At 51.0% G+C, this 14677-nt stretch overlaps 4 protein-coding genes across 4 annotated transcripts; 1 reads left to right on the top strand and 3 right to left on the bottom strand.

Moving 5' to 3' along the window:
- Positions 1 to 328: 328 nt before the first annotated feature.
- On the bottom strand, positions 329 to 3753 carry ASPACDRAFT_24637 (dDENN domain protein; the record flags this gene model as incomplete). Its single annotated transcript, XM_020199280.1, has 3 exons — positions 329 to 660; positions 716 to 3046; positions 3108 to 3753. 3 exons carry the CDS (start codon positions 3751 to 3753, stop codon positions 329 to 331), a joined length of 3309 nt encoding a protein of 1102 aa, XP_020058885.1.
- Positions 3754 to 8752: 4999 nt separating this feature from the next.
- Positions 8753 to 10041, bottom strand: ASPACDRAFT_24574 (trafficking protein particle complex subunit 13; the record flags this gene model as incomplete). The annotated part of the gene is made up of 5 exons (XM_020199275.1): positions 8753 to 9046; positions 9133 to 9651; positions 9706 to 9829; positions 9892 to 9898; positions 9975 to 10041. 5 exons carry the CDS (start codon positions 10039 to 10041, stop codon positions 8753 to 8755), a joined length of 1011 nt encoding a protein of 336 aa, XP_020058884.1.
- A 972-nt stretch (positions 10042 to 11013) lies between these two features.
- Positions 11014 to 12449, top strand: ASPACDRAFT_76939 (uncharacterized protein). The gene is made up of 6 exons (XM_020204834.1): positions 11014 to 11201; positions 11255 to 11421; positions 11527 to 11588; positions 11649 to 11881; positions 11933 to 12054; positions 12143 to 12449. Exons 2-6 carry the CDS (start codon positions 11304 to 11306, stop codon positions 12220 to 12222), a joined length of 615 nt encoding a protein of 204 aa, XP_020058883.1. The 5' UTR covers positions 11014 to 11201; positions 11255 to 11303; the 3' UTR covers positions 12223 to 12449.
- Positions 12450 to 12477: 28 nt separating this feature from the next.
- Positions 12478 to 14516, bottom strand: ASPACDRAFT_1897815 (CENP-N/CHL4 family protein). The gene has a single exon (XM_020198729.1). It carries the CDS (start codon positions 14435 to 14437, stop codon positions 12971 to 12973), a length of 1467 nt encoding a protein of 488 aa, XP_020058882.1. The 5' UTR covers positions 14438 to 14516; the 3' UTR covers positions 12478 to 12970.
- Between the last annotated feature and the right edge of the window lie 161 nt (positions 14517 to 14677).

Raw genomic sequence — 14677 nt, 5'->3', positions numbered from 1 at the left:
GTCAAGACGTGTGCTCTTCCTTAATTGCATCTATGTCGGGGAAAAGGAGGGGATTCATTTCACCATCTCCACACTGCGTGGGCAACATCCCCAGTGCGTACGCATTTAGTGGAGAAATGCTTAACAGACCGGTCACACAAGTGTGATGCACCATCCCGTTGTCCTTCGGGAGGGACACCACTCCACCAATGTGATGTGGTGACTTCATGGGGGGGTGATCGCGAGCCCGTTCATGAGTTTAGGGAGAGGTTTTCTGCGCGCATTATTTGCCGTTTTCGACACCCTGGGCGCTCCGTGAACCATGCGGGGTTCTTTCATCAAACTAGTATCAAGTTTGGCCGGGGCTTATCACATGGCATAAAGATGTTAGCTTTGAACGACTCGCAGGAGAAATGGGCGGCCAACCTCGCATTACGACGCGTGTATAATCTCCCGAAAGAGCGTTTTGACTCCGACTGCCCCCTGCAAACGAGGTGGCACTGGCTGTCCTCCAAAGGTGGTTGGAAGTGTCAGATAAAAAGTCCGTCGTACTGCGGCCGGAGAAAATCGATGAGCGACCCCTATTGCGCTTGGAGAGAATGATCTCATCGAAGAGGGCCATTCGAGGATCTCGGGATTTCGGATTGGCTCTTTCTCGGTCACCAATGAACTCATTGAAACCTAGCGGCACGTAAGTAATTGTGTAGGATTGTATAGCGGGCCAATTCTCGCTTACCTTGCGTTTGTTGCAGTACCGCAATGTATTCTGCATGTTCCCCTGGTAAACTCTTCATGAAGGCTTCCATATTGAAGCTATAGATCAATCCAGCCTTCTTCTTATCTCCTGAAGCGGGCTGTAGGAACTTCTTGTATGTATAAAACAAGCTGGCGAAACATCTGACGAAAGCAGCACGAACTTGTTCAGGATGAAACGCTGCTGGACACACTAGGCATATTTGAAGAGCGCACCGGCTGTGCACCACAACCTTGCAGGCGCTACATTTGTACATGCCATCCTCAGCCCGATCATCACAAATAGCACAAACAGCTTTTTCGTCCCAGGGTTGTACCTGCAAGCAATGTCCTTCTACCCAACATGTGCCCTCGGCATTGTGAACAGGCTGTGCCGCAGTCGTGGGAACGATGGTGGATGCAGCAACCGTAGACTGGGCATATACCGAGGGTGCGTAAGTTGACCCGGAGTTATAATCGGTATTCAAAGTAGTCACCGACAAGTTCGACGCATGACCAATGAAGGGAGCGCTTGGTCGACGAGGAACACCAGGGCGCATCTCCATGCCAAACGATGAGCTTCGTCGAGACGCTGCATCAAAGTGACCGGAGCGTTTCTCGCGCAAGGAAGCCTGGAGCGTACTTCCTGAGTCATTTCGCGACCCCGGACCGGTGGACGACGCTGGGAAATGTCCCGATGTAGGTGAGCTATCTCTGGGAGATGGCGGTGAGCAAGTCTTGTACGTCGACCCGGTGCCCGGTCGGTCAGAGCCCTTGGAAGAATAACCCCTGGATACAGCCTGCTCATAGCGGGCATGGAGATAGGCGTTGAAGATCAATGGCTGGTATGACCCCGGAGTCACGGAATTCTGACCAAAAGCACTGGAGTTCAAGCTAACGTACTTGGCCAAGTGCGTGGACTGGGCTTTCGAAGTAAAGATAGAAGAGTTCTCCGACATGAACGCGTCGAATGGATATGTCTCAACGGCATAGGCGGGTGGTCCGGTCGGAACCCCACACCGGCTATGATGAGGCGCGGCCAGCTGCAACAACGACAGGAGCTTTCTGCGCTGATGACGGGGTAGTGGGGTTGGCTGGACCGTGCTCTCGATGAGGTCGGCATCGAGATCTACCAAAACGAAATCATCAGATGGTAGTTCGACCTTCTCGTAACGCCGTTCAATACCCACAATATAGGGGCAAGGCGCTTCAAGAGCCTGGATCAGACGGGCTGGAAGCACTGGGATCAACACGCCTGACCACGGGATGGGGAAAAGCAGATCCACCAACGCCTTCGTCGCCAAGTAAAGCATTGAGGTATGAGATGACAAGAAGATGATACGCGACTCAGTCAGAGCGTATTCAAGGAGAATCACGATATTGGCTAATGAGAGGGCGCGAAACAGCGCGTAAATGTCGGTGTTGCGAGAGCCTGGTAACTCGTTGGAAGCCTCTTTGCGGGCGAAAAGACGCAGCTCTCGAACGTTCAGCTCTACTTGTGTTTTGGACGAGTTTGGACTGAATGCCTCTGTGCACAAATTCATCACATATCGTTCCAAGGGTTGCCAGACACCCATTCGAGGAGAACTAGGCGGGATGCGCTGGATGCCTCCATCCGTCATGGGGACGACAACAGCCTTCAGCCACTCCTTCCAAAAACTCGTCATATTCTCTTCTCGACCAAGAATGCCGTAGGCGCGGGGGATCCAAAAGCCGGTATCCCCATCAGTCAACCCTTCAATCTTCGATGCCGCACCATGCCGCACCGGTCGCAGGAGGTCAGTCATCAGACCAATCTTCTCCTCAACCGCACTAATCTCGTCTTCCAATTGTTCTCGTGATTCTGATCCTGACGGGACCGTGGGGAGTTGAGCCAGGAGTCGTGAGAGTTTGGCGCGCTCGCTTGCCAGTCTCTCGCCCAAGCTCGCGGCAAGCTCTCGTTCCTCATCCGTCATGTTCTCTTTCCGCCATTCCTCGCAGCGCTTCTCCAGCTCATCCGCAGCTTTCTGATTGAGTGGAATCCAGATGATGAGGCATATAGCATGCAGGCGTGAGCCATTGTCGGTGGTCATGACGAATCCGTGCCATGTAGATCGCGGCCTTTGATCGGAAGAAACAATATTGATATCATTTGGGAATGCGAACATCGGGACGTAGTCGGGGAAGTTGCCTCGCAGTTTCAATTCATCAGACATGCCCTGTGTGGGGTACCGATCCAGCAAGACCGGCTCAAACCGTCGCTTCAGCGGATGCATGGTGGGAGAGATCTCTAGCGGCTGGGGAACTGGAATGACGGAATTGTAGTTGCTCAAGCGTCGCGAAGTTCTAATCGAGGCTGCAATAGACTGCTGTCAGCGAATTCTTAACGTTGAACACCCCGAATGGCCATAACCAACCTTGACGAGCAATTGACGGCTGCCGCTTCATACTGTTCATATCTCGAAAAGCCATGTGTCGTCGGACGCTGCCAATACTAGAACGAATCAAACCTGCCGGTTGCGAGCCTTCCTCCGAGACGATTTTCTGCGTGCGTAACCTAGACCGCGGGCGCGTCGATGGGGTGATAGCACCCGCACTTACATTGAGATCAGACAAGAAGGACTCTCTCTCGGACGCGAATTTCCACAGCGCTTTGTCAAAGTCGAAGTCTCCCAGGAAAGAGGAGCCGCGAGGGGATTGGTTGCCTTTGATCGTCATACTGCTCCGGTTGCTGTGGGAGCCGTTCTCGTTCGCATCGGCATCACCCGAGCGCGTGGATACCCGTTGGACCGAGTTGCGATTCCCTGCCATGGAGATAGGACGGGAAAGGCTATCCAGGCGAGGATCATGGGCCTCTTCCGCATCCGCATCTTCTTCGATAGTATCCGTGACAGCGGGGCCCGGCGAGGTGGCACAGTTGGCTCGGTAATCATCCCCTAATTTGCGATAAGTCTCGAGGACCTCTGTTCCATCCACGCCGGCTATCCAAAAATAATCTGCGAGCGGGGTGGTCGACGCCTCGGGCGTAGAGGAAGAGGCCGAGGAAGAGGAGGAAAATGGCATCTTGTCGGAAAGGTTGTAATCATCAATCGTCACGAATCGTCGACTTCGTCACAGCATGAAGTGAAACACTAATCCTGAGGTGGAATTGCCTTCCCACGGGCATCAACGGGAAAAAAACGATTAGTAGGTCCTCCCTTGTCCCTTGTCCCTTGAGTAACTAGGGGGCTTCGGAATAAACAAGCAAGTGAAGGTCGGAGTAGCTAGAACGCATATGTTCGGGATTGCGACGCTGTCGCCTGAATGAACGACACGAAGGCTGGAGATAGAAGCCTGGAGCAACTCGAGCGCCGAATAGACGCAAGAGGGCGGAGGGAGGGGGAAAGAAAGAAAAGTGGTGAACGTTCAAAAAGTGAGAAAGAGGGTGTTGATCTATGCATTGACAGAAAAGAAAAAGGAGTTACCGCGTTAGTGGAGTGAGGAGGAGGAGGAGGAGGAGCGGGCAGGTGAGGGGGCCAAAGAGGGAGGAAAGAGAATTGGGACAAACTGGAAAAAGGAGGAATGCTTTGACAGGTGTCTCTTTTGTGTTTCTTGAGGGAAATTAGAGGAATTAAGGGTAAAAAAAAGGTTAACCTTTGGTTTCTATTTTATTTTGATGCTTTTCCTAACTTTTTTTGGTACCTGCTGAATTTATTTAAAGGATGACAATATAATAGTAGGAGAGAAAAAACGAATTATTCAAGTATAATTCCCTCTTTGTTTCTGCTGCGTTCCAACTTTTTCTTGTTCCCTTTACCCTTCTGGGAGATTGTACATACTAGTAGTTACCGCGGACTAAGTTAGTACTGCACCTAGTAATATTAACTAAGTCGTCGTAGGTAGACTCGTAGTTGGTTTAGTACGAACTAGGTCTTGAACCATGCAGTGTAGACGGATGGTTGCGTAAACTACACAGCGTCTGGAAGGAAGGGAGGGAGAGAGAGAGGGGAAGAGGGAAGGAAGAGGGAAACTGCTTCCATTAACTTCAAGCCCAATCCCAGCCAGCCAGACCGTTTTCCCCATCTATCTCCTCTTTTCCTTTTTCCTCTTTTCCTCCCCCCTCTACAAACTTACAATACATAAGTTAGACCACATTCATAGTGCTTGCTTGCGCGGTATAATGCTGGATGATTGCGATCCATTCTTGCCGCGGCTTGGGGATCCATACTAGGTACAGTATTCTTACATCTGTCTCTCTATCTATGACCAATCCACTTTCTACTTGACTAATTGATCACAGTCCACTCCCGCTGCGTCCTCCCGAATTTGAAATTTACCCCTCCAGTTGATGAATGATAATTAATATCAGGCACTCATATGGACGAACCAGATGTAACAAAAAGACAACCGATCAAGAGAACCAAGAAAAGACAAGGAGGAAAAAAACATCCATGATGCAAATAAACGTGCAGGCTACCTACACTGGAACGGCAAGACGACGAGTCGGTAGGAGATCCTCTTGTTCACCCGGACTGTGACTGGCTGAGTACAGTTGGGAACTACTGCAAGTGTGCATGGTTGGCTGCATCAATGTCTCCAACCACCCACCGGCATCAGCGGTGTTACCGGGGCCGGGTCCCGCCTTCTTCCTACTAACCTGGACCGCATGCCCTACAAAGTGCTTGCGGATAGATTTTTTTGTCAAACGGAAAACACAAGGTAGGAACCGACTCGCGGTCAAAGACTCAAGAGGACACCATTCTGCCAAACGCACTGTGACCCTTCGCCCTCCCAAATTCCCGACCATCCATCTGTGAGGGGGGCAGACACACAGGGACGAGAGCATATCAATCGCCGGACCCTGTGGAGCCTGTCGCACACATAGTGCTTGGCTCACTGGCTAATCTCTGCTCCTAAATGGTCCGCGGCCAGATGGACTGAGAACTACTGTTCGAGACAACCATGGGAACCACGATCATTACGTCTTGCACTTCAGTAGGGAGGGTGCCAATTTGAAACAGAGAGGCAATTGAATTACCTGCCAATGGTTAGAAGACTCTGCCACGTCTTCCCTCAAACCCCGACCGAGGGCGTTTGAGCGTTGAATGGTTGATGTTGAAACTAGGGACCCCCGCGCGTAGGTATGCCCTACTGACGAAATCCGATCTTTCTTCAGCATTTGGCTGGGGAGCCGGTCATGTTTCCAAGTGCTGTGAGGGAGCACCTTGTACGAGAGTTAGTGCTGAGGGTCTAGTATGAAAATAGCCATATCGAAGCTTCATCCTGTCTTCCGCCAGTTGAAGGTTGAGTGAGTGTCATCGTATCATCTCAGCCTCCCGGAGATCATTGGAGACAGTGTTTGGTCGGATCAGTACAAAGCAGCCATGGTTCCGGGTATTATTGGACCTGAGACCAGTTAATGGATCCTGAATAGGGGAACAGATGCCGAAATGTTCCCCTGGACAGGGAATGGAGATTAGCTGCCGAGGTCCCGCTGCTACTAGCCATCCTCGGCCGCAACTGTCCAACAATATGAAGAATATATTGGTGGTTTCGCATAGGGCAGAAGTAATACATAAGAAAAAGGAGGGGTGGGAGGTAGCATGGTATCGAGGAGTAAGTTATGAGTAACTCGCTGACAACTTCATACCTCAGCACTCAGGTTCCTTGGAACTACCTGATCTTGCTTAGTTGCATCTCGCATCGGCGAACTCTGCTGCACTCCGGGAATGGCCCGGGGGTGGACTGGCGATGATCGATGTGGACCCCCCCCCCCAGCAATGACGATAACCAATTCTCGGCATGTACGCATGTACTCTAAGCAGACCCAGATAAGATGAAAAGCTGAGGCTTCGACGATAAATACTCATTGAGTTTGATTATGATAGACACAGGCTCAAGTATCCTAATGATTTAGTATCATTGATCATTGACCCCAGCAAGATATTCCTCCTGATTGGGAAGTACCAGTCACTGGCTGTCTCGGATCTGTAGTACCACATGTTGGATTTGACGTCAATAGGGCGAATGCATGTTGGTGGTGGTGGTGGTGCTGCTGCTGCTACCACAATGACGACGACAGCCCATGAAAGCCACCTTCAGGCCGCTACTACCGGTACATCGTACAATCCATGAACCAGCATCAACCCTGCAGGAAAAAATAAATAGTTTGATTCCAAATTCAATCTGAGCGAACGGCCCCCTCCAGAATCAAAAGAAAAGAAGGAAGGACATCGCCTGCAACGGAAAGAACTTACCTACCTACGAGTACCCAAGTAAATGGTTCCTTACATAACCTTACTTCCCCGCATAATTAGATTTTATGCATCCACCAACTAAACTATTACTTTTATGCTCGACATGATTGAAAACCCCTGCGCCGCTACACATACTATCGTTTTAAGTAATTCTACCGAACATGATGGAACAATTCCGATCCGGCTCCGAGACCCATGGTCGTAGCATTTGAGATTCCCAGCCCGATGCCTACTGCTTGTGCCGTTACATGAGTTATACTAGTTAGTCTTGACAGGGCAGGCAGGCTACGCAATTCCTTTTGTGAGGGCATGTCTCCGCCGGCGCGCACATGCCCGACTCCCTTCCGATACGGGGGAGGGGCGGGAGAAAAGGGGTGAGTGTGTTGTTTTGTGCCACAGCAGGCGAGGCAAGAAGGGTGGATTTGGGGGCAGATCATGTAAAACTTATGAAATCTCGCCCCCCCCCCCGGTTCGCACCTCTTGCTGCCCCTTTCCTTTAGAGTTAACCGCTTGTTCCCTGCAACAGTTCCTCGAGAAGTTGGCTAGGAAAGATGATGCCCACATCTATCAATATACTACTCCGTACTGTAGCCAACAACGAGGGCCGCATTGAACCGGTACACAGCTTCGATCCGCCTCACCAACTGTCTGATACTGACCATTCATGAATCATGCTACACGGTCAATGTCATTGTGTTCCGGACATGTCAGGCCAAAGAGCGGGCTAGACTCTCCCCGGCCGCAAACTAAGTATAGTACAATAAATACTACTTGTACTCAGGTTACCGCGATCACGACCATCACGACTCACTGTTTCCCGATAGGCCACCACGAATGGAATATGGTCTAGGTGCTGGTATTAGGGTATAAGAGCAGAAAAGTAAAGAGAGGCAGAGAAAAGAAAATTACATAAGAACAGAGGTAATGGCCACGGATAGAACACATACAAACACACACATATGATATAGTTACAAAATAATACACCATCCTCTATGCGTCACCCGAGGGAATTTAGTTTCCCCTCCATGGGCAAGGTGTATCAAGTTCAAGAAAACCCCGACTAGAGGATACTGTAACTAGTGTACTGTACTCCGTACGCCATGCACATGTAGCCTAGCCTTTCTAGACTTTGTTACGTGGTCTGGAATCTAGACAATCAGTGTCTGAATGGTCTAGCCAGTCTTTACGTGACCCCAACGCTCCATCACTCTCTACTTTGGTTGTCATACATCCCGAGATCGACGAAACGAACAGCACATGGCTGGTCCAGAATTTAATAATAATAAAGAGCTTCTCCAACTACTGGTCCCAACCTAGACTATCAATAGAAACCCGCATCCGTCGGGCGTTCTAGCCTTCAGGTTGTACTTTTGTTGGACAGGTTTCCAACTCGCCAACTCAAAAAGAGACGGACAGCCCTCACCACTGCAGGCAGTCGACGGAAATACCTGCTTTTGCACACGCACGCTTGAGTGTAACCAGCCCAAGCATCCGGATTGTTGTCGTCGCTAACCCATCGCGACTGGAGTTCTAATCGATTACCCCCCCCCGGCAGACGATGCCATACCCATTGGCCTCCCTGATCGGTCGCACAGCATGGTGCGTCACTGCTGAGTTGTTCGATTCCTCTGTTTCGAAACATTTGCACCGGCAGAAAAGCACTCGCAACTGGCGCGCTTGCAGGCGTCTCCTCGCTGCGATGTTTCGCATGGTGACAGGCCGCTAAACATAGATAGGCCGTTGTACAGAGATAGAACACTACTCGTAAGCTAGCTATCCTCTAGGATTCAGAAACGCGTCATTACCCCCCCGCCCTTGCTTTGAGCTCACGCCCGTCGCCTCGTCATGAGGTTTCCTGTGGTCAAAAATCCCTTATCTCCCATCGCACCTCGCCACTCAATAGATAATTGGCCTAGAGCAGCCCGTCCATCGCGTCTCATGTCCTTCTGTAGTGCCTCGAGACCTTCCTGCTGCCCTTCCTCTTGTTCAACCAGGAAGGCGACCTGCAGGACATCGCGTGGATGTAAAGTCGGCGGCTGGGAATCTGTCAGATCGGTTCCTTTCAAGTCCCAATTCAAGGATATGGACTTGAAAGGTGGCTTGGGGTTGAGTCGTGTTTGCTGCCAAAAATCAATATGCGTGCAGCAAGGATCTCGGCTATGCTACTGAGATTTCAAAAGGAAAGTCTCCACGATCTGCAACCTACCTTGACCACGACCGGACCATCGCCCACATTTTCTAGTTGGGCCTCTAGCGCGAAGCGGAGCAAGCGCGTCTTCCCGTACGGACCCAAACTCTTGTTTTCGACTTCAAGGGGCACCAGTTCGGAAGCTTTGGTCCGTACACTCAGACAGGGCTGAGCGACAAACTGATAAAGTTTGCGGAAGGTCCGGACTCTGCCGCTTGCTGCCTGGGCATCCGAGCCTATCGACGTCTCCGTGTAGCTCACACTGACCGCCAGTATGTGATTGCCCTCCTCCTTGAGATCAAACCGTACAATCTTCTGCAAAGATTGGCCCTTCTGCAACCCGTCCTTTTGAGATGTATCTTCCGCAGGATCGAGATCCAACGCCGCTACCTGAGAGGGTGTTTGCATTTCAGCGACAATCCGGACAGAGGTGACAACACGTGACGCCTCATCTGCAGACAGCTCATTGTTTGCACTGAGCGTGCATGCAAATGTCTCGCCGACGTATGCAGATCCGAAGGCAGGAGGTAGAGTCAACTTGTAAGCTTAGTGTCAGTAGCCAAACATCAGACCATGACTGCATCGATTTACATTGGGAGTGAGGATGAATTGACCGTCCGTGTGATCGGCGGGGTAGCTCAGTGATGCTTTGCTCGAGATCTTCGTGTTTGCCGCCGGTAAGGGATACTGGTAGGATAGGGAAGGACGAGATAGCCTTGTCGGTATTGTCAGAAGAGAAGTGCGCGATGAAGTTGCCGTTGGAATGCAATCGCTTACCGCAAGACTGAACGATCGTTCATCAATCAATCAGTCCAGTGCTTCGTCAAGGGGGAAGAGAACTCCGGCAATGCCATCCATACCTTTAAGTGAAATTGCATGGGGCTCTTTAGGGCCATCTGCGCCCGAAAGAGCACGAGGGCGTGCCATTTTAGCTTCTGAAGAGTTCTGTCTTTTGCCGTGGGAGGTAGGTAACAGTAACTTGGATGAACGTCATTTCAGAACCCCATACTCGGGCGGCGCTGAGGGCGGTGAAGCGCTTGTTATACTTACTCCATACGATTTTGCGGAGTACAAATGTCCCCATAGAATGTCTTGATTGGGCGTCTCCGTAGCTTTCTCGTTTACCATGTATATTGGAAAGGTCTAGTGCCAGTGGTGTGGAATATATACTGCTAGTACAATTAGCAATAAGTAAGCCCTGATACACAAGATTTTAAAAGGTAGTATCTAATAAGAGCCAAATCAGTAATAGTAGCTTCTAAACAACCTCACAACGACACTGACAAAAAGCAGTGTCAATCAGGTACCGCAACAACTGCCAAATGACGGGGGCTGCTGCTCTCTTGATTAGTCGGTCGGCTCACCGCCTCGGGGGCCTTGTGTAGATCGCGGGCCTCATCTTCTATAGGCTGAATCCATCCGTCTTCACCTCTCTCGTCACCAACAGCAAGTGGCACTGGATAGGTCCTGAAATGTGACAAATAGCCATTGACTGCTATCTCACTCAAGCTGCAAGCTTGCTGATTGTGCATCTCATACCCGAAACTTGTGAGCATATTGCAGTACTTGTGTCATGCTGCGGAATTAATCGCTTATCGGTCACCTATCTCTTCCATGTTGGTCGCTATCCGTCGCCACTGCGATCTTGTGAAAGCGACCTTCCATTTGAAATCCAAGCCCTTCAAGATCACTAGAACCAACTTCCTCCTCTTTACGATGGGGGCAACCTCAAATGTAACTGCTCGCTTGCAGACTGCCAGAACATCACGGGGTGGGGCTCGAAAGCAGCGTGCAAAGGCAACAACAAGCACATCCGCTGTCTCGAAAAGGAAGCGAACTGCTGATGAGGAAGAAACAATAACAACGACGACCACGACCACTACCACCACTAGAAGGCTGCGAAAGGCTGTCTCTGCCACCACCAACTTACCCAAATTCAGGGATGTTGGTCGTACCGGGCAGTCCTCCACTCGCCCGGGAAAAAAGCCCAGGGCGCAAGCGCCCAGTGAAGAGCGTCGAGAGCGTAGATTCAGGCCCCATGCCCCGGTATCCTTCAAAGATAGGGCTGCACGTGCAATGAGACAACGGTGAGATCTTTGGACTCAGAACTACTCGGAATATCGAAGCTAACCGTCTCAAGCATGTTTATTGTTGGGCATACCGTCAATCTTGTAGACGGAGTTCTGAATATGAGCTTCGACATTGTCGGGACCACTGGCAACATCTACAAAACCACTATTGGGAAGGTGCCAACCTGCGACTGTCCAGATGCACGCAAGGGTAATCAATGCAAGCATATCTGTTATGGTAAGCGTTTTGTTTCTCTTGACAATCCCTCAAATCCTATCATTATGTCGCTATCACTTATCACTCATTGTTATTCTATGGTCCTAACAATCATGGCTGTTCAAGTATTAATCAACGCCCTCAAAGCGCCGGCGGACCTTCAGTACCAGCTGGCATTTCTATCATCGGTAAGTGGCAGCATGAACATCGTCTCCTGTGCCTGAAGGATTTGCTCACCCGTCTTGCAGGAACTGCGGGCAATGTACAACGGTTCCTCGCTAAGCAAAGAGCAATCCACTGAGGAGAACGCTGGCATCAGAAAACCGATCGAGGGAGACTGTCCAATATGTTTCATGGAATTCGAGCCCCAAAGAGAGGACATTGTGTGGTGTCGAGCTGCATGCGGGAACAACATTCACAAGGCTTGCTTTCAGCAATGGGCTGCCACCCAGCAGGCACAGGGTGTCAGATGTGTTTATTGGTGTGTTCCCTGCCATCTAGATCTTGACTATATGTTATTGACCCAGTTAAGTCGTTCACCCTGGCAGCCGGATACTGAAAATGTGAATGTGGAGGAGCTCTCCCGCCAAGGCAAATTCAGTCGGGATGGATATGTCAATGTGGCACAGCACTTTGGTCTCTCAGGCCGTCGCGGTACGAAGCTCTTATTCAAAAACGCCATTTGTCGTTACTTAGTAGACATGCGAAGAGTAACCAATACTGACAGCCTGACTCTCATTAGACGTTTCGAGCTACCATCCTTTCTGGGTGCGCCGACAGCAGCACCAGCACGAGGACGACTGGGATTACGATGACTATTGATGAGGTCATGGCACTGAGTCTATTGTACGCTGGCTTCAAGGCGTGTTCTTCACTTCTTCTGCCGTCTGGCACGGTCATAATCTGCATTAACAATTTGCTTTCGGTTAGCGGGGAGGATTTTGGGAGTCAGCTGTTGCATGCTAGTCTCAGGCTATCTGGCTGGAATGGTCTGAATCCTAACTCTCATTCGGTCATTTCTATGGCCATTGTTATTATTATGCTTAATTAATATGAGGTATCCTTCATTCTGACACAGGTGTTGTTGAAAATTATTTGATCCGCCCAGGTTCTGCATCATTTGATGAGTTAGGCCTTAAGATTGTCCTCATCAAACCTTCCAGCGACCTATCTAGATCCAACTGAACTTGAAGGACTGAAGGGGAATGACCTAGCCGGGTTTGACACGCCCGGGGATGACCAAGAGAGATTTGATTTTCAGTACTGTCAGAAAGGGCGCCGCCATTCTAAGGCGAATTGATCCGACCTCACCTATGCTAATGGCACGGGAATGTCGAAATTGTTTTTACGTTGCTTGTTTCGAGAAGATGTCCCATCATGTTTCCCCTCTCAGTGATAATGATGGTGCTCCGATAACATGGCGTAGTGGGGAATGGGGGTAGCCCATACTTGCACACCTGATGTTGAGGCTCCATGTGCTTGAGTAGGTGGCCTGCATCGGCTTCAACGTCTCACGAAGCATTGGCAGTACCCTATTAGCTGAAAAATAAAAAGCCCGTGCCAGAGGATTTCATCTACCGGCTTTACTCACTCTCCTCCCCTCCCTCACCGCAACGACACTGACCCCTTCCTCACCCGTTATCCAGGAAGGCATCCTCTCCGCGTCAATAACACCCAACTCCGCAAGCTTTCGAATCCCACCAAACACATCCGTACCGGCGAACGCCAGCGAGACTGTTGTTTGTTGAGCGTGCTCTGTTGGCTTTGCACCACCGGGTAAGGCATCGAGTAGCCTAACATCGAGTCGATCAAGCGGCGCAGAAGACAAGGTACCCGAAGTGCCGAATCGCGACTGCAGGGCCAGAGTCCGCTTCTTAGAGGTACCGGGTTCCTTGGAGTCAGCGAGAGATCGCTTAGAGGCCCTTCCGTTTTCAAGGGTGGCTTCCTTCGCGTCAGTCGCCGTGTTCTCTTTCCCGGCCAAATCCCTGGAGCGAACCGACGCTGAGTGGCGGTTATGCTCCTCCGGAGAGACGGTGTTGGATGGCCGTGGGTCCAAGGGGCTTCCTTCCAAGGCGGCGTCTGCGAAAATACTGAATGCGCCGTTGGCGTGGTTGAATCGACCGGGGCCGCGAAGGGCGAGCAGGGCTTCGAGACTCTTTGCTGTTAAGGAGGTGGGCTTGACGGTATATCGTTGATGGGGGAGAGAGAGGGCTTTAGGAATAGCATCTCGGACCAGGCGCTGGAGACTGCGAGCGTCTGTTGCGACGAGGGAGTTCGGGAGAGCGGAACTAGCCTTGGAGGCTGTCTGGGGAGAAGCCATGGATGTGTAAAAGAATGGGCAACTGTCTGGAAAAGCGACATAGATGGTTCTAGACGAGTCCGTGAGAGATTCGACACTCCGACGAGGGGCAATTTGGTAAGGCGAGGTGGTGACGAAGACACGGAGCACGGTAAGGGGAAGAGAGGTCGACCGGGCAAGATGGTAGTGGGCTTTCACCAGGGGAGAAATTTGTTGCTGAAGACTGCTTAGGAAAGTCGATGCGTGAACACGCGGTATGCACGCGGAGGATTCGTTCGAGGACGAGTTGTCGATGCGAGCGAGTTCTAAAGCTGTCCAGCGCAGACCTGACGGATGGTCGTCCATGTAGCGCAAATCGACCATTGCCAGCTGACGAAGTGTGATGCCATGTCGCCAGTCGCCTTCGAGAATCCGATCTATGACTTCGCGTTTCCCCCCTTTCCGAAACTGCAGCTCCTGGTAGGCGTTGCGAACCCCGTTGATAGTCCGCTCAGCGGGATAGGGACGGAGTCCGTCGTCACCACCCTCCTCTTCCCTTTGGCCGCCTTCGTTGGCTTGAAGATATGGCGGAAAGTGCTGGACATTGCCATCCTCAAGCCACTGGAAGACAAGGTCAAGTAAAGCCTGGCGAGTAAGCTTGCCAAACGTCTTGACTAACGATGGGGTGGAAGAAGGTATGCGAAGGTTGCTAGGAAGACTGGCAGTAGTGGGAGCACGAATTGCTTTGGACCGCGCCATTGTGACTGGCGACTGAATATAGTATTAAAAACCGAGTTCGGTATACATGATAAGGTCGCACAATGTAGGCGTTGTAAATGACGAGCCCCAAAGTACCTTGGCTCTATGCTGGTCGGGGGCCCGAAAGTCGTGATGCGAACGCGACCAAGATTGGGGATTCCTGGGGCATCAGGAAGCCAAAGTCACGTGGCGATAAGAAGCCGGACTTACAGTCGGTCTTATCATATCGCCGTTGCACTT

This window comes from Aspergillus aculeatus, assembly GCF_001890905.1.
Source record: "Aspergillus aculeatus ATCC 16872 unplaced genomic scaffold ASPACscaffold_4, whole genome shotgun sequence".
In the NCBI taxonomy this organism is placed as follows: Eukaryota; Fungi; Ascomycota; class Eurotiomycetes; order Eurotiales; family Aspergillaceae; genus Aspergillus; species Aspergillus aculeatus.
This window is presented reverse-complemented; position numbering and strand designations above follow the sequence as displayed.

Bases quoted from the DNA above. Each gene is read 5' to 3' on its own strand.
- ASPACDRAFT_76939 (XM_020204834.1), top strand. From the start codon at position 11,304: ATGAGCTTCGACATTGTCGGGACCACTGGCAACATCTACAAAACCACT. The intron at 11,422-11,526 runs GTAAGCGTTTTG...TGGCTGTTCAAG, and splicing joins ATGCAAGCATATCTGTTATG to TATTAATCAACGCCCTCAAA. The intron at 11,882-11,932 runs GTGTGTTCCCTG...GACCCAGTTAAG, and splicing joins GGTGTCAGATGTGTTTATTG to TCGTTCACCCTGGCAGCCGG.
- ASPACDRAFT_1897815 (XM_020198729.1), bottom strand. From the start codon at position 14,437: ATGGCGCGGTCCAAAGCAATTCGTGCTCCCACTACTGCCAGTCTTCCT.